A 24537-nucleotide genomic window follows, 5' to 3' on the forward strand; every position below is an offset into this window, starting at 1 on the left:
GCAGATAGTATTTGGGTGGGTTGGTGAGTGGGAGGTCAGCGGCGAGCATAAGTGAGGTCAGGATGTTGGATGATCACCACCCTACCTCATCCCCAATTCATCCCAACTGTATTGGGTGGAGCACTCGTGACGCTTTCCTGACAAACTACTCACGAAGCCGTAGGTGCTTGAGATCAAACTGACCAACTAATGTAGTGACCCTGTGTGGCCTCTGCTGAGTGTTAGTGTGGGTGGGATAGGTATGACGAGCAGGTGGGAGGTGCAGTGATTAGGGGATGCAGTTGGGGGTAGATGGGGACATGCTGATTTATAAGAGACTTGAGAAGTAGTGGCTTGCCTGCTCAGGTCCAGGGTAGACTCCCAGGGCAGATGTTAGATCTTAGCTCTCAGAGTGTCGCTTGGGTTGTTGTAATATTGACCATCTGACCACCTTAAATTTTAATCTTAATCGCTCCAGGAGAGGCTGTGTGTTCGTCTCACTTGTCTCTGTTGTAGAAACCAAAGACCTTACCTGACTTTGGCTCAGGGGGAGTGATTCTTATTGGCCTTAGACAGCTGACTTTCAAAACTCTAGATAGTTTTCCTTAAAGCTTACTGTATCTACATCTACCCACACGGTGCTTCACTTTTATAGTGCAGTCTTCTACGAGCCGTCATATTATATATATCATACATAATTTGTAATTATTATATATATGTATTTATTAATATATATATATATATATATATATATATATATATATATATATATATACACATACATTAATAAATACATTGTTAAATTATGTATATGATTTAATATATACTTACATAACATTACATGTATATATATATATCATGTAATTTTATATGTATTTATATTTTATAATTGTGTATTTTTAAGAAATACATGTATAATATATATAAAAGTTACAAATGATGTATTTGATATTTATACACATATATATACCATGCTTCATTTATTAATTTATATAAAAGAAGTTACAAAATGTCTTATACATATATATTAACTCAAATATGTATACATACATTTTTAAACTAATGTATATATTTATTAATGTGATTTTAGACATATATATATATATATATACACACACACACACACACACACACACACGTACAAAAAACAAAACCATAATTTTACATTTGAAAACATTTATTTCAGCCAAAGGAAAAAAAAACAAACAAAAAAAATCCACCCACAGCGTATACTTTATAGAATAGATCATAAATTCACATTTTAAAGCTGCTTCGGTTGAATCGCCATTTTTCCATCATAGAGATATATTTTCAAAGTGGGTTCGTCTGCATCGTACAGATCTAACCTGTATCGGACTCTCTCTATCTGTGCAGCCCTGTGCGTGATGATCGGCGCATCCATCTACACAGCTGAGCGGACGAGCTTCCAGCCCAAGGATGTGCAGACGGGTGAATATGGCTACTCTTTTGTTGTAGCCTGGGTGGCGTTCCCCATGACCCTCATCAGCGGCATGATGTATCTAGTGCTGAGGAAGCGCAAGTAGAGGACGTTCACAACAGCCCACCTCACCAGCTGCCACCAGCTACAGCCTTAGCCAAGAGAATTTATTTTGTAAATATTTTTTTTTTGTTAAATGTGTAGTTTAAAAAAATGTCGATGTAATATTGTGGAAAAATTAAATTGAAATAAATACATAAAATAAAAAAGTGGAACATTAACCGTAGCATACTGGAAACTAACGTAGTTTTACTTTTCTTTAAATCGGTGTAATACATAGACTTTTTACCTTTTTGTGTAAAGCATTGAAAACTGTTGTGTTTGTTGGGAATTTGATAGAATTTTACAAACTTGAAAAAAAGGGGCGGGGCATGATAGAAAACATCGTAACACGTGTAGAGAAGGGCAGCGTTCATAAGGCTACATAACGTCTACATAAGCCTTTCATCACAAACCTACATAAACGTTTATGTTGGCGTACAAAAGTAACCCTAATAACAACTGAAACCTTTCAAAAGTCACATTTACTTCATGAAAGGCTTATGAAAGTTCAATGTAGCCTCAGTTCATAAAACAAAACAAACAAAAAAAAGTGTTACTAAACCATTCACATGAAACCACTATATAGGCTCGACTTCTTCATAAAGGAAAATATATAGATGAGCTTCGCATCATCTTGCGTGTTTAAGGTGGTAGTAACTGCAGGCTCCTGCTTCAGGCTCTAAATACCTGTGGGGTGTGTGACAGCACATCCAACAAGACCTTCACTGCACTGTACTCTTCTCATAGTATGAGTGTGTGACAGGACTCATACTCTAAGAATACTTTGAGAAGAGTACAGTGCAGTGAAGGTCTTGTTGGATGTGTGGAAATGGGTTGCCAAGCATATATTAATGATTGGCTAAAGGGAGTGATTGCATTTGGGCGTGACCAAAGACCATAGTGTGAAGGAAGCAGCTGAATCTGCAGGTGTATAAAAGCGTACAGATAAACAAGTCTCCCAGCAGTGGCAGAAATCCCAGTCTACAGGAAATTCTCCTCATTCTCATCAATCTTAAGCAGAAAGCAAAGGCCTCTTGCGTGCCACTCTGCTCCATATGTTGATGGTCCGCAGTGGTGCTTGGCCGTCAGTTCGGCCACAATACTGATGAGAATTTCCTGTAGGCTGGGATTTCTGCCACTGCTGGTAGACCAAGATGACCGTATGCTTTCTTTGGCCACACTCAATTGCAGTCAACATCAGTTTTGTGACCCATTTTTCCACACATCCAACAAGACATTCACTGCACTGTACTGTACTATTCTCAAAGTATGAGTCCTATCGCACACCCTGCAGGCCTTTAGAGCTTGATCATCCTTGTTGCAGCCTGAGCCTGTAGTTATTATTACCTTGAACACACGAGACGACAAGTTTCTTGTTCGGGGAGATTATATACATACATACATATATGGGGTGAAATTGGCTTGGCGATACTTGACCGTGCACATTGCTTACTGCAGTTGGGCCCAGTTACTTACAAGTCAGCCTTGTGTGTGTGTTTGTGTGTGTGTGTGTGTAGATTTTAATGGAAAACAAAGGCAGAAAACGAATCAATCAATCAGATTCAACTGTGTTGCCAAGTTGCTAAGCACCACATCATACTTGAAGCTGAACAAATCAACGTGGCAGGATGTGTTTATTGTGCCTTATTGTGAAAGTCTGGATAAGTACTTTAGCCAGTTCCTTAGATATACTGCATGTTGCATCTTACCTAGATTTAGCTAACCATTGATATTGGAAGGAACAGCAACTGTAAGCCATTAGGCATTGAAATAAAAGCTCTGAATTAGCTTACTATGGGATTTTAGTTCTGAAAATGGTTAGAAGAAAGAGACCAAATCTCAATTTTTACAAAGTTTTGTCAGAGTTAGCTCTTTGTATTTAAGGTAGCATCGACAATCGGTTTAGGATATCTTTGAAAAGTTCAATTGAGCTGTATTTATTCTGACTAAACGCATCACTTAATATTTGTTTTGTGATAAAGTATTATTTCTACCAGCTTGAGTTTTCTTCCTGCTTCTATCCCCCCCTCCCCATCCCTTTTGCAAATTATAATGATGTTGGATCTTACTGAAGGCTTTCAAATTGGAATGAAACCACAAGGGCAGCTTTTTGTTTGGATATTTGTTGTTTTCGCTTGTCTGCTATCTAAAAGGTCTGTTCCGTAGCTTGTGTTTCCAGTGACTGACCCCCAACTGAAGGGCTGAAATGTGTTGTTTTCTTAATGTCAATTAAATGTATTTTACATTAAACTTCAACTCTGTTACTGTTCTAGACCCATCCTTAACTCTGGATCTAATCTAAAGTTGACCTGTTTGGTCCATGTGCAAGCTTCCATCAGCACAAGGGTGGAACTGTAGGCATTTACATTTTGCCACAAACTGTACAAACTGGACTACAGGGGTCCAAATCTGAGAAAGTAAAGGATTACTAGATTTTATTGTATCGTTAAACATGTTTTACCTGAGATTGCTGTATAAAACCATTTCCTGAAAATACTCTTAACAGTAGTCTCAGCTTTGAAACCTGTCCTTGAACATTTGAGCTGACTTCAAACTTCGGAACACTCATGAAACTTCCCCCGACGTGCCTTTATTGTGAACAGCGCTGCCATGCTTGGCGCAGAAAGCCACAGGCGGTCAAGGCGGTGCGTGACACAGCGAGGAGTGTTTCCAGGATTGGAGGCTTGTGTCCAGGATTTGAGAGAGCGGATGAGGAAATCATGTTTTGCTGCAGGAAACAGTCTGTACGTCGCTGTACGGTCCGTAGCGGCCATAGATATCCTTCCCTATGATGATGAAGTGCAGAGTTTTGCCTCCCGATCGATCTGAGACCCTGCAGGCCATGGGCAGAGTCATCGCTTTGATCACACCCATGGTTTTCCACTTGGAAAAAGTGCCATCTTGGTACTCCTGGATTACGTAAATGTAATAGGACTCCATGTCTGGAGCATGGGGGTCCTCCTCTTCCACGTTCCACAGCAGGGCTATGCCTTGCGGGTTGTCAATGCGCGCCACTTTCACCACAGGCTTCTGGGGCAAGTTTTTGGTGGCGGCCACGACGGGAAGCTGATGGGGAAACGGAGTGTCTGGGAAAGCAGGAAGTCTGGACTGCAGGGCAGCCTGTTGAATACACAAGACAATGTTTAAATACCTCTGGACACTTGCTTGTGTAGACACCCCACCTCTCTATATGGACAAAAGTATTGGGACACCCATACATTATAGCTCCAGGAGCTACGTTTTGGAGGTCTGAAGCTCTGCGTTGGAGACTTTTCTGCACTTATATATATATATATATATATATATTTTTTAATATATTATATATATGCTGTGCTGGCTCCAGAACGAGAACTTCCTGTTTATTCTCACTGGATTAATGTTTACCTACATTTGGAGCTTCTACAGTAAAAACTGTCTTACACATAGCTGTAAATTATGTGAATATGGGCGTGAAAATATAAAAAAACTATCTATAAATCACGTATCACTCAGCTAACCGTTTACTTCATTAATTCAAACCAATGGGGCACAGGAAGTACCACCGGAGCGAAGCGCTTACCCGAGCTTCTTCCACTGAAGACTTCTTGTTCTCGTGTGGAACCGGACATGAACTCTTTGACTGCTCTAAGAGTACAAGAGAAAGGGTTAAGCTGGCATTATGCACATTCAATTAATTAATAAAAATCAACCCCCCCCCCCCCCCCGGTGAAACGACTAGTGCTTTTTTTAACAGCACCGAATAGAGATTAACAATTTCTGCCGGGGTAATTATTATGCAATTAAACACAGTCAACAACAAACCCTAAAATGTTGAATACATTAAATAACTCCTACTTAAATGGTTATAAATGACTAGACAACTTAAGACAAATACTACATTAAGTAATTTAAAAAAATCACAAGAATTTAAACAAAAATAATACTAAATTAAGTCATTTCTAAACAAAGACTCAAATACTACATTTAAAATCATTCCTAAAAATGAAAAAAAAAAAAAAAGTCTTAATTTTAGCTTTAATTTATAAATAACTAGAATCATAAGACACTAAAAAGCCATGTAACACTAATAATGCCAATAATATAAGTTAATTTAGTTTAATTTAAGTTTAATTTAGTAACAATTCTATGGGAAAAAAAGTAAGTATGAGTGTAGTACCAGTTGGAGTTAGATCCTCTTGTTTCTGCAAGGACGTGGGAAAGACCAACCAAAAAACAAACATGATTTTTATTATTATTATTATTATTAATAATAATATAAATTTAAAAATATAGAGAAGAAAACAATACCAGCATTGGTAGTTGAACCATGAGGGGGGAATCACTATGCCTTTCACCATTTTGTCTGCAAACTGCACCAGAAAGCACAGACACAGTCATGTTACAGCAACTGCAACAGACTTGCAAATAAATTAAGAGAAAAAAATGTCAATCAGCAATAATGGAGGTGGTGGAGCTAGGGGTGGTTCCTCTCCTTTACCTTCACCCTCATCCGTCAGATCAACAATCTCTTTCTTGGACCGCTGTAATAATAATAATAAGAAAAAAAAAAAAGAGTCAAGGACACAAACTGTCAGAAAACAAAAAGCTGAGCGCATCTCATTTCTTATATAAAAAGACAGGGAAAACAATAAAGAGACATGTGGATAGACAGATACCAGTCTCTGCCAGAAGCCTTCTTTAGGTTTTCTCACGGCTTCTCCCTCGCAGTCAATCTCTATCGCAAAAGAGAGAGGAATAAATCACACGCCACGACAGGGTCAACGCAAAGTTCGCACTGACAGCTGTAACATGCCAGCTGGCAGCTGTAATGCAGGCCACCGGAGTTATCAACACACCTGCTGATGCCGACGTGCTGCCACCAGAACATCCTCCGTTGGCAGAACTGTGTGAAAAAGCAGCCAAAAATGTAAACTTGTTCAGAAAAAAAAAAATGTACCATAACAGAATTTCATGCATGTTTGCATGAAGCATAACTCAACCATCTTTCACACTGTATATATTAAAAGGTACACCGAACATCCGACAACAATGAGTGTCTTCTCAGGCACTGAGGGATTTCATAAAAAGAGAAATCTACCACATGGCCTCCAGGTGGCACTCTTCTGCCTCTTCTGCTCTACAGTCTCCATTGAAAACCCACTTGCATTTGCTTCTTCCTGGCATACATTCAAGTTTACTAAGCATTTCATTAAGAACACTACACCAATACTGTCTAGGGCCTTCCTTTACTCTCCAAACTGCTTCAGTCCTTTACGGCTCTGGTTAAACAAGACATTGAAAACAACTCTTTCAGATTCTGGTCCAAGTTGACACGTTCTGCAGATGTTTCAGGAGCACCTTCATGCAGAGAATCTCCTGAGCTACCACATCCCAAAGGTGTTCTACAGGATTCAGTAGATCTGATCACTGGGAAGAACCACTGAAGAACAGAAGACTCTGAACGGTCATGCTCACGAAGCCAGTCTGAGAGCACTTATGCTTCCTCATTGTGCTGGAAGTAGCCGTTAGAAGATGGGGACATGTAAATTGTGGTCATGAAAGGGTGCAAATGGTCTGCAACACACAATCAAATGACCGATTTGCCAGGAAAGCATTTCCCACGCCATTACACCACCACCTACACCAGCCCGGACCGTTAACACAAGGCCGGACAGCTTTACGGGCATGCTGTTGGTGCTAAGTTCTAACCCTACCTTCCAGATTCATCAGACCAGGCTACCAGGCTTGTCCAGTCTCCAACTGTCCAGTGTTGGTGAGCCTGTGCTGAGCCACTGTAGCCTCAGCTTTCAGTTCTAGGCTGAAAGAAGTGATACTCAATATGGACTTCTCCTGTTCTGGCCCATCCTTCTCAGGACCGGACCTGTCCGAGATGCTTTTCTGCTCACCATAGTTGTATCTGTGAGCTTTGGTCAGCTCCAACCTGTCTCACCATTCACTAGACGTATCTGTCTGCAGAACTGAAGATCCCAGGAGATCAGCAGTTCCAGGAATACTCAATCCAGCCCTTCTGACACCAACAATCATGCTGTGCTCAGAAGCAGAGATCACGGTTTCTCTCCATTCTGATGGTTGATGTAAACTTAACCTGCAGCTGCCGGTCCACATCTTTACAGCACTGCTGGCACACGACTGTCTGATTAGACTGATTATTTATTTATGAAGTCTATGTATCTCAGAACATCGCAAATCCTACCATCTCAGCATTACACCTCACGCCTGTTCCTGGAGTCGCTTCAATGCTAAATCAAGCACTCGCTCGTTTCCAAAAGCGGACGCTGCTGTTAAACAGGTGGTTATAATTAACAGATTGTGCTATAATCGGCTTCTTGTAGCAGGCGTGCAGCGCCTGGAAAAAAACAAACAAACAAAAAAAAGCCAATCAACACCTTTTCATTGAAGTAAACTGACTGAACCAGGCAGAAAACAAGCAACGCATCGGACTGAACGAACAAGTCTTGCGTCTTGCTCTGACCTCAGAGCCTGGTTTAAGAGCTGCAGAAGCCAGGCCTGCAGGCCAGAGGCACTGCTGAATCAACACAGCTCACAGATAATGCAGCAAGCCAGCAAACTGAAGGTGCCAGCGGAGGGCTTGGCTCGGCTCACGGGATGGCTATATCGGTGCCATCATAAAAAGGGAAGCAATTGTGTTCCAGAGATTAGAGTAACTGTTATTAGAAAGTATTAGACAGCATTATTAAATATCTATGTTTATTTATTTAAAGATGAACTGCATGCTGCACTTGTTACCTGTCCGTAGGGGTGTAGGGGTGTAAATCTCTGGTCCCACAATAATGCAACATAGGAAGGATTCAGAGAACCATGAAATCTCAAATGTGTGGTGTAATATAGGTTAAAGTGACTGGAGGAGATATTTATCATCAACCGATTGATAAATATTAACCGAATATGTATTAAATACAACCAAACTTTAAGTAAATGTAAAAGACTGACTCTTGAATGCAACCCTGCACCTACATCTCACTCTAACCTTAACCCTAGCCTTTTAAGGTTAGGTTTAGCAGCATGACCACGATTGGAACTAGCGATCCTCTGGTCTTGGTGGCGGTTAATTCACCACCTTCAGGTCACTGCACCCTCAATCCTCAATCCATTAGACACCCTTGCTTGGCTGTTAACCTTCCTGTTTGTATACTCTACCTGAGGTTTCCCATCTCCGCTACAGACATGAGGATCTGTGGGGACTGCTGCTGTAACACAGACAAACCAAAATTAGTCAAATCAAGATTTTAACTCTTGACAGAGATCCCAGAATAAGCCTGAGAATAAACTATGCATGAAAACATCTTATGTGGTCTAAGCTAAAGGTTAGCTTGATATCTACAGCCTTGTGGACAAAAGTATTGGGACTAGGTTGGCGCAATACTAGGCAGAAAAAAAAGGCAATGCAATTAGTTTTCTTCTATATAAAAAGATACAGGATTTTTTACTAGATTTTACCAGAAATTAATAATTCAATGGGTCATGGAGTAAAATATACAGGAGTAAAATAAGCAATACTGGGCCAATACCCTCTGCCTCTGGTAGATTCGTCAAGACAAATGAGAACAGTGCGAATTGTCCTTCTACAATCCTGCTTTTGTTGGGGTAACCATCTCTACTGTCCAAGAAAGGCTTTCTACTAGATTTTGGCGCATTGCACCACCCCAATCTCATCCTCCAAATACTGAGTGGAGAACCTTCCCTCCAGAGAACACAGTACTCCACTGCCCCACAGCTCAATACTGGGTTGCTTTATACCCCTCTAGCTCACGCCTGGCATTACACATGGTGCCAAAAGGTTCCTGCTCATCTGCTCCCGAGCGTACCTATTCTATTGGCAGTACTTCTCTACAGAAACGAGACCAGCTGTGTGGGGTCTGGCATTTCTGTGCCAGCAACGTAAAGTAGCTGAACGCATCCATTAGAAAGGGTGTCTGCAAACTTTTGGACATTACAGCAAACTTTTGCATCCTCACCACTGGTGGCATCCTAGGGGACCGTACCTTGTTCTGCCGCAACTCTTTCCGTATAAAAGCAAAAGCAGAGTCTCCTCTTCGCTTGACCTTCTTGACGTGTGCCTGGAAAAAGCAACGTGCAAAAGGACAGCGCGCAGTCAGAGGTGAGAACGCCATGAAGCAACACAGACCAGTAATGACAGACCGTGAAGAAAAGACCTGTCCGCATTCAGGGAGGTCGGACGAGCTTGCCAAAACTAAACTGTAAATCTGGCAAATCAGATAACAAAAAACTCACAAATTACAACTCCTCCTCAAATTAAAAAGGGATGTGGGTCAGCCTTCTGTGAAGCTTGTCCACCGTCGCAACAGCAGCTACTGAGCAACGTACGCGTGGACGTAAATCGGTCATTTGCCAGGGCACTAGTTCATTCATTCATTCATTCTTCGTCTTTCACATACCCCAAGTTTCCTGATCCTTGCATCATATTTAGGCTCACTATCGATCTCCTGAATTCTCTCCATCAGAGCCATCATCATCTTGTCACTCTTCTCGACAGCGGCATGCACCTCCTGGGAGACCATCCTTCGAACCTGTGATCACAGGCAGACATGCACACACACGAAATTACATTATATGGAACGTGGCACAAGTGCATCCATCGACTAAACACCCAGAGGTCGGATGATATTTTGCAGACAGACGCTTCCTCTCTGGCGTAACTTCTAAGAAGGCTTCATACCAGATGTCCAGGATCTGTGTCAATGGACAATCTCAGCCTGTGCAGTTTCTGGCTGGATTTATAAGGGTATTGGGAAATCTAGGCCAAGGTCAGATCTCAGATGTACATATAAAAGGCAAAGGGAGCAATTGTTCAAGCTCATAGTGCAGCAGATCCAGCTAGACGCTACCCTCTCTGGAAGCCCTCTGTAGTAGAAGCAGTGCTAAACCTAATCCTCTCTTTCCACATCTTTCAGAAGCCAGACTACAGTCAAACTTCAGTCATTCATGACCAACTTTACCTCAGCTTTGGAGAGCGTCAGAGCTGCAGGGGGTGCGCCAGATTCCAACGGTTCATCGTTGGGTCTCCTCCTTTTCATGCCTGCAAGGTCAGACAAAATATGAATTGTTGGAGCTTTGCTTCCTTTCTTTTATTCAATATTTTGGGACACAGTGGGCCGTCAGCTGAAGTTGGGGAAACATACATTCAAAAAAAGCCAGGTTTCATGACCACTAACCACTTCAAGACTTATAAAAGACTCATAAAACATGCAAACATCAGAGGCTAAACCAATTAAACATACCTGGAAATACTGCAAGGATCTATAACCTAATAGAGGAGAGCCATACTGCAGGGACATTCTCATGCTCATGGTCACGGAGATAAACCATACTTATTTAATGTGGCAGATCAATGAGAGAACTGTGAAATAATTAATGATTAATATTTCAGTTTGAAGTATTGAAGCATTTTTATCCCCAATACTGTTTGTTGCAGTCGATCGGCTGGAGGGATGCGACAACGCATCACTGAAAACATTGAAAATTCACAACGCAAAAGGACGAGACGAGTGTTCATGGTGGAAATTGAACAATGTACTGTGAAGAACAGGCGTCTTATTAGATTATATCTAATGCAAAGGCATTGTTTGAGAACCATACATCCAGCACCAATCAAGACCAGAATGATTACTCCAGCACTCCCTCCCAGCTCTACTCTGATTAGATATATTAATAATAATAATAATAATAATAATCTGAATAAAAGTTTATACTTTATAAAAATACCATGAGAAGACCAAACCGAGAAACCAGTATCTGGCACTGCTTCAAATTGGGGGATGAGAGTCAATACACTCCAAGTATCTATCTATCTATCTATCTATATATCTATATATATATATATATATATATATATATATATATATATATATATATATAGTTTTAACAGCTCCAGCACACTCATAAAATATTCTGAAGCACCTGTAAGCCTTTATTACCTGGACCAGGTGTGATCCATTGGGTCAGAGCTCAGCTCTGCATGGTGGCAGAGCACCAGGACCAGGCTTGGACACTACCGCCGTGACTGCTAGCATTTTATAAGCGGAAGAGGGTCAAGAAGGTGATGAGAAGCCAAGTATTTTTTTTTAAAGAACCTGAGGTTTGCATTTGATTCTTGCTTCCATGGGAACATCTGGGGGAAATGTTCATTTATAGAGCTAGTATAGGCTTCAGTTATCTGGTTCACATGGTTTCATAACGCACAGTGTAATTAGTCTGGTTTCATTGGATGAACAGTAGAATTTAAGATATGATGCTATTGATGCATCTTGCCAGCAATCATGTGTATCTCAAAAATATATGTATTTTAACCATATCGCCCATCCATTACTGTGCCCCTAAAATATCAAGGCAGAAACAAATTTTATATGAAAAAATGAATATATAAAAAATTATATACACACATACATAAACACACACACACCACTCCTTCAATTTAATTAATAATTTCCTCATCTTAACAACCCCTACCCTCGGTTTAATAATTTATTCCCACAGTTTAACAATTTGTTCAATTACTTAACTAAAACAATCCTTCAAATGGATAAATCATTTCCTCAGCTTAACAAACAATTTCCTCGGTTTACAATTTGTTCAATTCATTTACTAAATGAATAAATTTTAATCTTAATCCGTTCCCTCTGTTTAAAAACGATTTCCTCAAATCAATCAATTTAGTTTAATAATGTATTCCCTAAATTTGACAATTTGGTCAATCAATCTACTAAATCAATCCCTTAATTTAACAATTTGTTTAATAAAATTTAATACAAGATTCCCTCAAATTAATAACAAACTCAATTTAACACATTCTCTCAAAACAATAATTTGTTCCCTCAGCTTATTAATTTATTTCCTCAGTTTTAGCTCAATCATGACCCTAATTTAACAATTTGTTCAATTGACTAAATAATTCTCGAAATTAACTAAATAATCCTCTCTATTCAATCAATACTTTACTTAAATGAAATTAACTCAATTTTACAAAACATTTCCTCAAAACAGTAACTCGTTCCCTCAGTTAATTAATTTCCTCAGTTAATTAATTTCCTCAGTTAATTAGCTCAATCATAACCCCGATTTAACAATTTGTTCAATTATTATACTAAATAATCCCCTCAACCTCCCCAGTTTCCTCAGTTTAATAACTCGTTCCCTCAAATTAATTAACTCGTTCCCTCAAATTAATTAACTCGTTCCCTCAAATTAATTAACTAATTAATTCTAGCCTTAATTTAATAAATCGTTCCCTAAATGTTGTTCGCTTTTAACTGAAGAAACAGTTTATGTCTCTAATTATTATTATTGTTGCACTTTAGAGGCTTCGTAATAAACCTAAAGTTTGGAAAGTTAAAAATATCAGTTTAAGCTGATTGAATGAAGTAGCTACGAGCTAAGCTAAGCTAAGCTAACTAGCCAGCTGGTTCTCACTCAGCGGGGGCCGCGGGCTGACGCCGGCTCCTGATCCTTTACGGGCTGATCAGCTGCTGCTGCTGCTGCTGCTGCTGCTGAACCGTCTAATGGACCACAAAGCACGCCATGCAAAGTTACGGGAAGCTTAGAGAACGGGCACGGTGAAACTCCAGGTCCAGAAAGTCACATTCCGCCCCAGGTTTTCCTTCGGACTGCATGCACGGAGCCAGGCCACACAGCTGGGGCTAAAACCCGGGGCGGATTTCTACTTTCTGGACCGCTTCCAGCTAGCCAAGCCGGAATGCTGGCGCAGGTTCTCTGCAAACCCAAGGCCAAGACTGCAGAACCCCTCCACAAATGCTAGCTAAGTAACCCACCAGGTTATTAACTACTTGTTTATGTATGTTATATTATAAAAATATATTATAATAAGCATGCCCAACCTTCAAATAAATAGCCACTGTAGCTAGATACATGAACTAACCCCACGCTGTGCGCGTGTAGCTATCTAGCAGCTCCAGCTACACCACGCTAAAGCCATGTGTCAGGCTGGGGCACAAAAAGCAGTCTTAGCAAAAGGTGCCCAGTGAATAATCAGGAGCTGTTCGTTATAGACAGGCTTTAAACACCGAAATTGCAGTACAAAGGAATCAGTGGGAGTTAGCCCAGCACTGAAGTGGAGTTAGCCCACAAAACAAAGCCAGCAGACCGAGATGAGCTGCTGAGTCCCTGCTGATGGGGAATTTAGCCACTGAATTTTTACTCACCTGAAGCTTTTATAACGCAGAAAAGCCGCAGTGCCTCGGTCTCAGCAGTGCCTTTATGGCTGGAAGTTCCCTACACGACTCCCTCCGAGCAGCCTGGCTGGGATTAAGAAGGCGGGGCTCAGTGTCACCAGCTCCAGGGTCGCTCTCCTGCTGGCCACAGTCAAGTAAATAAAATGAGGACACCCCCATTAAAAGCCTTCATATTCTTTAATTAAACCATCAAACCTTTTTTAATTAAACACACAACTGAAGAAAAAGAGAAAGTCTGTCAAATAATTTAATTTAAATCAATATAGGACTCTTACACCCTCCCGCTTACCCTCCCTAAAAAAGTGAGTAAGATTAAGAAAGTTTAATAAGGAAATTAATAAATAATAATATTCATATATATATATATAACAACTACCTACTAGTCCCAGCATCAAGAAAGATATAAACTGCATACACACAGTACAGTAATAAGGAAATTAATAAATAATAATATTCATATAAATATATATATATATATATATATATATATATATATATATAATATATATATATATATATATATAACAACTACCTACTAGTCCCAGCATCAAGAAAGATATAAACTGCATACACACAGTACAGTAATAAGGAAATTAATAAATAATAATATTCATATAAATAGATACATAAAAAAAAACAACTACCTACTAGTCCCAGCATCAAGAAAGATATAAACTGCATACACACAGTACAGTAATAAGGAAATTAATAAATAATAATATTCATATAAATAGATACATAAAAAAAAACAACTACCTACTAGTCCCAGCATCAAGAAAGATATAAACTGCATACACACAGTACAGTAATAAGGAAATTCATAAATAATAATATTCATATAAATAGATACATAAAAAAAAAAAACTACCTACTAGTCCCAGCCTAGCCAAACACTGGGCACATGGCAAGAATTCCCCCATGACAGGGCTCCAGTCCACCTCTGCATTTAACCCATCTGTGGTAGTGAACACTCACACACACCCAGAGCGGTGGGCAGCAGAGAGGGTAAAGGCTTAAAAGGCCTTGCTCAAGGGCCCAACAGTGGGAATCGAAGCCCGGGAATCGAACCCACAACCCTGTTATCGATAACCCGGCGCTCTAACCGCTGAGCCACCACTGCCCCACAGCAGCCTACACCCTCATTGAATCACACACTCATACCTACTCATACCTACAATTTGGCCTGAGTAAGTTTTCTGCTTCTACTATTTGAGCTATCAGAACGAAAAAAGAAAGCCGTGTGTCCAGAAAAGCAACTTTATAGAAGTAGATCGTTTCTATTGGTCAGTGTGTCGGGACCTTTTGACCCATTGAGATGTTATGCTGATTACTGGTCACTGTGTACGTCTTGCCACACTGCAGGAATTGATCTGAAGTGGTTTAAGGAATGACAAACAAAGAGTTCAAGATGCTGACTTGGCCTTCAAAATCCCCAGATCTCAATTCGTTTGGGATGTGCAGGACAAACAAGTCCATCCATTGAGGTCCCACATCACAACCCACAACCCCCTGTGTTTTGGTGACACCTAAGGTTTCCAGCAATCCCAGAGCATCACCAGGCCATGCTGTAGGCCGGGTGATCTTTTTGCAGCATGTGCTTCATTCTTCCACCTCCAGACCCGAAGAGCTCGGATGAACTTGGCTTTAAGCAGATGTCCCAATACTTTTGTCCTTATAGTACATACGGTACAGCCCGTGTGTATGGTCTGCATGTGAGCATTAGCTAAGCCGCTGTTCCGTTCAGCACCTCTGTTCGTGAGGGCCTGAGTGAGTGAGTACTGCCACTCGGTGGTCTTAGTGAAGAGAGAGCACTTATGGATTCTTCTCACGGCGCTCTGCTGACGCCCCGGAGCCGTGATGGGGTTATTTCACATTTGTAAACAAAGCATAGAAAGTTCTCTACTACTGAAATTCAAATGAAGGGATGACTGCAGTTGAGCATTTCTGGACTTGCAGGGGCATGAAGACCTGAAGTGACCTCCTATTTGGCCTAGGAAGAGCTTCATCATCTCAGCAGACTTCATGAGGATGTGTTGGTTATCATGCCATTGAAACCACTGGCAGCTGAAGTGAACATTAACAGGTGGGATCATCAAGGGGTGGGATCTACATATTATGCAGCCCAGCGAACAGTCAGTTCTTGGAGGTGATGCGTCCTACACTGCAGAATGGGTCTGGAATGGTTTGAGGAACCACCAGCCCCCAAATATGAATCCATTTGAGCAGATGTGGGATGTGCTGGACAAACCATGGTCCAATCCATGGTGCCCCTACCTCGCAACTTGAAGGATCTGCTGCTGCCAGAGACCACAGGACACTTTTAGAGGTCTTGGGTCCATGGGATCCTTTGTGAGGTGGGGCCTCCATGGATCGCGTCAATGAACCTTAAGGGGCTGGTTCACTGTTGTCCTTTCTTGGACCACTGCGTACAAAGAACACCCCACAAGACCTGCCTGATGTTTTGATGATGTTCTGACCCTCCAGACATCTAGCCATCACAATTTGGCACATTTTGTCAAAGTGGCTTTTCCTTTTCTGTCACCTTCAGGAACTGACATCAACACCAACGCCAGAACCCAGAAGGCCCAGAAGGCTCTGGCCCATTTTCCATGCTTCCAACACATCACCTTCAAGACCTGACTGTTCCCTCGCTGCCTAATATGTAGATCCCACCCTCTTGACAGATGACCTTCACCTGGTACTAATGTTATGGCTGATCGGGGTGTCTGTTTGCTTTGCGACTGTTGTGCTACTTATTATTTTGCATACTTGTGCTCTCTCGTCTCTCACAATTGTGAATTTCTTCCAATGTCGATGCTTGCACAAGGTGAACGGCCGGCTTCCAGGGCCGACCCAAGCCTTTATGGGGCCCTGAGTGGATTTTCATTTGGGGCCCCCCATACCACCGCCTCAGCACCAGATGCTTCATCATTCCATAGGTGGGGGGAGGGATATTGCGCAATACTCTGGCTCTTTATCGACCACCCAAGCGGCGTGTGTCTCCATTTGCCCAGCAGAAATCGATTAACCGAAATTGATCAAAATAAATGAATATTCTCAGGAATTGTCCTGGAGATGTTTCCCTTGGCTGTAAATGGCATGTCTTCATGCTCCTGTATGGATGTCTGCATCTACATCTGCTTGCATTGCAGCTTTTTCAGTGTATTAATATCACTGCTTATCCAAATCAGCAGGTCTACTGATACTTACCTTCTCTCTCTGGTGTTGTCCCTCATTTTGCATTGCGTAAGGCCTACACCCGAAGCCGGCCGACACATTACCATATAAGCGATGCATGTATGTGCTCTGGAGGAGCGTCATGGCCTTACCCTGGTCTTGCTGTGAATGCGTTTTCCTGTTCGCCTTGGCGAGGCCACTCACTTTCCATTACACTGCAGACACGACACTGCTCCACAGCGTTCACTCATGACATTATACCCCGCACCACAGCACATAATATAGGGATAGAATACAAGACCCCCGGGGGGCTAAGCGAGGTTTCTGGATTGAGCTTGAGCGATTGTCTGAATTGTTTTTCGAAACGGGACCCGTGGTGTACGAGAGCCATGGGGAATAAGGCAAAAAGGATGGGAAGAACAGATGTTTATTTTGTCACAGCTGTATGTAAATGTTTCATGACGAACGGACCAATAGAAGAGCTCCAGAATTCAATTATATCATATAAAATTTTCATCAAATCAATCAGAAATCATAAATCAGTCCATATTTTTGGTCACAGACTTGAATTTGCTGTTTTTTTAACGTCACTAAGTTCTCGATTCTTGACATCCCTGCTGGAAAAATGCAGCCTGGTTGGTCAAGATGGTTTAGATGGTTGACCAGCTAAACTCCTGACCGGCTGTTTTTTGGTGTGTAGGTTTTGCTGGTCTACAAGCATGATCAGCCTGACCAAGCTAGTGGACAAGTACGACCAAGCAAGAATCAACTGGTCGAACAACATAACCAGTATGACCCACCTGATTGACCAGCATAGCCAGCAAGACCAAGCTGGTTGGCCAGCTAAGTTCTTGACCAGCATAGGGTATGTCTTAGGTTGAGTTTGCTGGTTTAGCTGGTCTACAAGCATGATCAGCCTGACCAAGCTAGATGACCAGTATGACCAAGCAAGACCCAGCTGGGCGGCCAGCTTGACAACCACCTTGATGATCACAGACCAGCTTCCAGCAAAAGCCGGTACTTTTGGACAAAAGTATTGGGACAGCGGCTCATTCATCGCCTCTTCCCAAATAAAGGGTATTAAAAAAGTGTTGATCCAGCTTTTGTTGGCACCAACATCAACCAATTGGCACCATGCCAAATGCCTGGCTACTCTAACTAATGCATTCATTAGAAGGGGTGTCCGCAAACATTTGGACATATAGTGTCAACAGCTGTTTAGCCCCACAAATCCATGCTGAAGCTATAACTGTAATAACAGCTTTTTAAAATACGGCGCAATACAATGATGAGCAGTCAATCGGAATGCGACTCATTTGCATATTGGATAGAAGTCTTAAAGAAACAGTCACAAAAACAGCCCAATTCACTCTAAGGAGGAAGGAGCGGGTGGCGAATGGTCATAAAAAATGAGTTATGGCTGTTTCTGGGACATAAAACTGCAGAAATGGTCAAATTCAGGAAATACAGGATAAGGGCCTCTTAAAGTTGGAGAATTTTTTGCCTCCGCTATAAAGCTGCCATTTTACAGATATGAGATTATGGTACAACAGTGAAAGAGATACTGGGATGTGATGAAATGCCAGCGGTGGGCAGCACAGAGACAGGAAAGTGTTGCCAGATATGTCTTTCTTATGTAAAATCTGTAAATTAGCTGTAAAAAAGATTTTCTATGGAAGCCCAGTCCTATAACGAGTTCATCCTGCACTGTGTCGGCCTAGATAAGGGACAAGAGAGGTCAGGCTTCGGTTTCCAATACTGTTAGGCTAATTCCTTTGCCTGTAATAAGCCTCAAATCTTCACTGTTCAGCTTCTCAACACGGCGGCACCGTCTCCCACAGATTAGTGACATCACCGGGGAACCATGAAATGAGTCACGGCTTTGTTTTGAACGCTCCTTTTGTGGAACTCGCTGTAAGTCACGTTCTGCCGTCGTTTCACACGGAAATTCATGTAGCCAATGACGTGCAGCCTACGCTGGCAAGTCATTCCGGCAAACCCATTTTACTCCAGAGCAAGAAAACACTGATGTCTTATTATTTCCCAAATGTAATTGATGGCTAATGAGGACAGAGACAGTAACACCTCCGCATCTCCGCATCTCCCCGGAATCACTGTCAATGATCAACTGGGGAGCTGCCGACGGCACGCTGGTGCGGTTCACTTCGTTTCTGAACGGTGCTGCACAGGGGTGGGTGCCTATGTGTGTTTATGATGGGATCAGTCATCAGTCAGCTCAATGAGGTGTCGCTGGGACCGGGACAGGGACCGGGACAGGGACAGGGACAGGGACAGGTGAGTTGGAGATAAAGCTGTGAAAAATTAAATCAGCTCTCTGCATATATAGGCTGGGAGGTTCAGGACTTTCCAAGACCAGAAACCCTTATTTCCAGCCCTCATTGGGACCAGGGTTCTGATTGAGTTGGGGCTGGGAGGGTCCTGGACACCTCATGAGAGCAAAGGGTGACCAAAAGAGACACATAATTGAATTTGAGAAGTGCAGTGCTTATATTATAATAATAAGTGACAGTCTATCCAACCTGAGCTCTAACTCAGAAAAAAACATAGCGCATCCAACAAGAACGACGGCCCTCTGTGTCACATAACATAGCAGCTCACAGCAAGTGCTGATCGATCCTACATTCGGGTCTATTTTACTATGTGCCGCATATTTTACTATGGCCAGAATATGCTGGAACACTTCCTCAGGCCGGGGGGTTTCCAACCACTAAACAAAAATATTCAACCATTCGATTCGACCAGTCCATTGCAATGCTGAAATGCCCATTTGGGGACCTGTGGAAAGCTAGTGAGGTGGACAGCGACTTAGGCCATCCTCAGAAAATGCATCTAATGCTGCACCAGTTGACTAACTTGTACAGCATTTGGGTCATTGACATTTGGGTCGAAAATTCACTTTTCCATTTTCTTTAAAAATGTCTTTAAATATCGTGATATAGTATTTGTACTATATTGCCCAGCCCTAGCTACACCTGTATAACTCAAGACATCCCATCACGATCTGGCTAATAATAGCCTAAGCTTCAGGCATTTGGGCCTAACAGTGTTGTCCACACCAATGGGGTTTGAAATGTTGCTCGGTAGAGGAGACGGACATTGAGGTTGGGCTAAAGGCTAAAAAGCCTTCAAATGTGGGGTTTCAGCTGAATTTCACGTCCCTCTGAGACCTGAGGAGATCCTTCAGTGGCTAAAGCTGGAGCGTCAAGCGTTGGTGTCAACCGCCAAACACCACAGTATTCCATATTAGCAGATTAGCCATCGACTAGTTGGTGGAAAACCAATAATAAACTTGTTTTTCTTTTTAATATTTAAAGACAACCTTCAGTCATTTGGAGCTAATAGCTAATTTCCCAACTGACAACCATTAGCTAACAGTTAAGGCCCTTAGACCATATTAGCATATTACCTAGCTACCAACATTTGGGTGGAAAACTTCACTTTTTTGGATATTAATCAATTTAGTCAATTTATTAAAATGTCTTTACATATTGTGATATAGTATTTTTAGCTAGCTACACCTGGATAACTCCAAAAATCCCATCACGATCTGGCTAATAATAGCCTAAGCTTCAGGCATATGGGGTTAACAGTGTTTTCCACACCAATGGGGTCCTCGGTAGAGGAGACGGACATTGAGGTTGGGGTGTCTGACCTTAAGCAGCAGTGATTAGGGCTACAAAGGGCTAAAAAGTGTTAACAAGAGGGGTTTCAGCTGAATTCCACGTCCCTCTGAGACCGCCAAACACCACAGTAGCCCATATTAGCTATCGATTATTTGGTGTAAAACTTGGAGATTCTTCAATTTAATTCACCTTTCTAAGCAATAAACAATGTTTTTTTTTAATAGTATAATTTTTGATATGATGATGTCTACATACTTACATGGAAAAAAATATATATATACTAATACCTGAAGCTAGCTAACTGGACTTTACACCTTTTTAACCATCCAATTGTTTATATATACATATATATATATATATATATATATATATATATATATATATATATATATTATTATTATTAATAAATAAATAAATTAATAAATAAAAATTATATATATATATATATATATATATATATATATATATATATATATATATAATTTTTATTTATTTATTTATTTATTTTTAACCCTAATAAAGACGAGGGACTGACGAAGCCCCCATCAGCTCGTCAAGAAGCTGGAGAGAGGGACTCTCGCTGACTCTCTCTCTCTCTCTCTCTCTCTCTCTCTGCACCTCTCTCACCCCTCACTCTCTCCCTCCTCCACTGTTTCTCCCTCTTTCCACTTCTGCGGATTCACTCATCCACCTTTTCTCAGTTTCTGTGTGCAGGAGGGACGCGAGGTCGAGGAGCTCATGGATGTCATGGATGAAGCCTGAACAATAATAATAATAATAATAAAAAAATCAAACGATGGGATTAATGTGATGGTTGTTATTTTCTGCTCCGTCCTGGGCTCTTAAGTTAAGGGATCCGTCCGTCGTTTGGAGAGATACCCTCGCATATGTGCAGGCTGTCAGGAGAGAGGGGGACTGCTGCAATGCTCACTCACTCCACAATTTCGGAGCTTTGTGGAAGAGAGATGCTGTGAGTAAACGCTGCATTTCTGCCTTTTTTTCTTGCTTGCTTGCTTTCCCATTTCGCCCCGCTTAGACGCAGTCACCTCTCCTTCGAGGAGAAAAGGGAAGCGAGACGCTGCGTTTTTACGCATATCCAAAGTGCAGCCACACGTGAGAATGGAGGATACGCTGCAAAAACGAGGTGGAGGAACTTAAATCGACCATTATGGAGAGAAAGAAAAGAGCTTGTGAATTCGTGGGTTGGTTATTTGGGCACATTTTAAGTCGTGCATCATTCCTACACCCTGCACCATGATGCAGCTTTTACTTCCAATAAATAAAAAAAGGAAGAATTTTGGAGACGTCTCAGCTGTAGCCTGGCTTTCCTCTTGAGAATCCAGTCTAAAATACATGAGATGTGCTTCAGAACTCGCGTTGTGATCGCACGAGAGCCAAAATGTGACTCTGAGCGACCCAAATGCAACAAATCCCCCCCAAAAACAAACGCAACAAGGCAAATCGAACACAACTACAGCTCAACCCAGTCGTTTGTTAACCTGTGTCCCATACTATCCATTTCCCTCAGCCTAGTTGTTGACAGGACCACGGGAGCCACTCTGTCCCGTTTTGTGGATTGCGGCTAAAATGGGAGATACGTGCTCCTGTATCGCGTAATAGCTCGACTTCTCCTTGGATAAATAGAAGTATTTCTGTGGCACTAGACAACATACCGTGACATTGAGTATGCTGGAGTGTGCCCTGCAATGTAAAGCAGGCTGCTGCTGCTGATGCTGATGCTGCTGCTGCTGCTGATGCTGATGCTGCTGCTAGATCCAGCTGATCCAGCTGGAGGAGCTCCTCCTGGGACGCGCCGACAGGGGGCGCACTTGTATAAAGCTCGTTTTGTGGGAATTAATGAGATATCAGAAGGAATATATCTCTAAATATCTCACCCCCCCCCCTCTCCTACCACCACCACCACCACCACCTCCACCACCACCATCTCCTCCTCCTCCCTTCCCCTCCTTCCCGTCCTCAGATCCTTGTCACGTTGTGAGAGCACGTATCTAGCGTTTGCTTAAGATACCTAAGATAACAAGCCAGGTCTGATGATTTCATTACACACACTGTCTCTCTCTTTGCTTCTGCAGATCAGACTCTAGCTCTCTCGCCCTCAGACATCAAAGTGCAGCAAACAACCTGAGGAAATCAGTTAGTCAGTCAGTGAAGGCGTGGGACCCAGGTGACTGTCCCACCTGCAGGCCTCAAAAGAACCTGCTCGTTAGCACCATTAGACTGGGATTTGTAGGAATGGTGCTTGACTGGACTCTACGCTGCAGTGTGCTTCGGATTTCACTGTTGTTGCTGCTGCTGTTGTTGCACTTTTTTGCGGCCGGTTCTGAGATGGAGCGGGGAATAAGGGAATTTTCGGAATGTTTGCGGATTTAGCGAAATTCCTAATCCGGTCCGAAGATTCAGTCGTATCATTTCCGTGCCGAGTGTGGTGCGGCCTACGTGGTCTATATGTGGAAAGTAGGCTGAGAAAATACTGAAAATGGAGCTTGCGGGTTTTTCTGACATCACAAAGTCACTAATCTGCATATATTTGCATATTCAGCCCAAACTGACGTAGCCCCGCCCCCTTTCGTTGTGACGCAATAGCAGCGTTTCAGCTTGGGCTGCTTTTTTTAATGGCAAATTACATAAAAATGAAAATGTAGCCAATCAGCATGGTGCTGTTTGACATGTCGGCACTCGGCGAACAAAAAACTCATATCTCCAAAATTCCTTTGAATGGAAGTCAAGGTAAAAGGCTCTTAAAGGCACAGTAACAACAGAAAATCGTCTTGTTTAACTGATGAAGAGATAAAGAGAGGCAGGAGAATAGTGATGTAAAATGATTTTAACAGTTTTTGGCATAAAAAACATACAAATCTAATAAATGGATGCAAAAAATGTAGGATATTATTACACGTCATTATTATTAGTGCATTTGTCTTTATAAAAGATTTAATAACATTTAATATTTAATATAATTTTATATTATTTACTATTTATTTATAATTTATTATTTAATATTTAATTTAATATTTACAATATGTTAAATTAATGTGCCACTCGTGAGAAATTTGCCATTTTCATGTCTGCATATTAAATTAAGAGGCTCGTACTGACCGATACACTGAATTTCATAGCATGGAAAGCTGAGTTTGATATGGACTGTGTTCTATAGGTTCTATATGTGGTAATTAATCCCAAAAAAATATATTTTAAAATATTTAAATAGCCAGAAAATAGAGTTTACTGTTTGTATGGTGTCACATGGCCAACATATCTGCATATATCTGCATATTCAGCCAAAAACAAATTAGCTCCGCCCAGTCGCTGTAATGTTATAGGTGTATTTCAGCCTATACAGGTGAATTTGTACTAAATACAAAGCAGCAAATTAGAGCAGTAGTGTTTAACATGTACATATGGGACTGGAACATCATGTAAAAATGATTTACGACTGTTTCCAGCAAAGCATAAAATACACACAAAAGAAATGTAGGATTTTGACCCCTTAATTGACCTCAGCACCGCATGTCTCTTTATTAACGCGCAGTGTGTTATAACAGTGTACTGCCTGTTCGTATTGAGCGCATTGAGCGAGGTGCAGTGCTCTTACACTCCAATCACATCAGATGTGTCTTGAAGTGTCACAGGATGCAGCAAAAACCCTAGCACCTAATAATACAGCCCTCCTAGTCATTTGTGAAATGTTACCGAAATGACGGCGTGCTGCATTACGTGCTGTTTATTCAAAGGAATCCTCTCCTGAGGGCTCTGAATCATATGCTGGGTAGCAATTATATACGTCTTGCTTTACCGTGCACCTGCTCGCTTCCACATGTGGGCCGCGTCGGCAGCTCGAGAAGAGCGGGGCCTTTCCTCCCTCCCCAACCTCCGCTCCTCCAGTACTCGCGCCAAGAAGACTCATAGCGCGATGATGACAGCACAACTCTCTTCTGCTCTGCTTGCTGCT

The 24537-nt window shown here is 41.7% G+C and overlaps 2 protein-coding genes across 3 annotated transcripts in view; one reads left to right on the forward strand and one right to left on the reverse strand.

The window, feature by feature from the left end:
- The window catches only part of emp2 (epithelial membrane protein 2), a 27811-nt gene extending 24028 nt beyond the window's left edge, over positions 1 to 3783 (forward strand). The window contains exon 5 of the mRNA XM_072693362.1: positions 1354 to 3783. Within this exon, the coding sequence (XP_072549463.1) occupies positions 1354 to 1523 (170 nt within the window). The 3' untranslated portion in view covers positions 1524 to 3783. The remainder of the gene's footprint in view (positions 1 to 1353) is intronic.
- On the reverse strand, positions 1146 to 13820 carry atf7ip2 (activating transcription factor 7 interacting protein 2). Of its 2 annotated transcripts, none has more exons than XM_072693361.1 (12): positions 13717 to 13820; positions 10498 to 10577; positions 9937 to 10068; positions 9523 to 9597; positions 8678 to 8724; positions 6355 to 6401; positions 6175 to 6233; positions 5997 to 6039; positions 5807 to 5868; positions 5676 to 5700; positions 5079 to 5143; positions 1146 to 4639 (listed from the first exon to the last, which is right to left on the reverse strand). In XM_072693361.1, the coding sequence occupies exons 2-12, from the start codon at positions 10573 to 10575 to the stop codon at positions 4238 to 4240; spliced, it is 1035 nt and encodes a 344-aa protein (XP_072549462.1). In that variant the 5' UTR covers positions 10576 to 10577; positions 13717 to 13820; the 3' UTR covers positions 1146 to 4237. The 2 variants fall into 2 exon arrangements, with proteins under 2 accessions (XP_072549462.1, XP_072549461.1); XM_072693360.1 differs by having other exon boundaries at positions 8678 to 8727.
- Positions 13821 to 24537: the final 10717 nt, after the last annotated feature.

The sequence above is a fragment of the Salminus brasiliensis genome, chromosome 12 (assembly GCF_030463535.1).
Source record: "Salminus brasiliensis chromosome 12, fSalBra1.hap2, whole genome shotgun sequence".
NCBI classification, from domain to species: domain Eukaryota; kingdom Metazoa; phylum Chordata; class Actinopteri; order Characiformes; family Bryconidae; genus Salminus; species Salminus brasiliensis.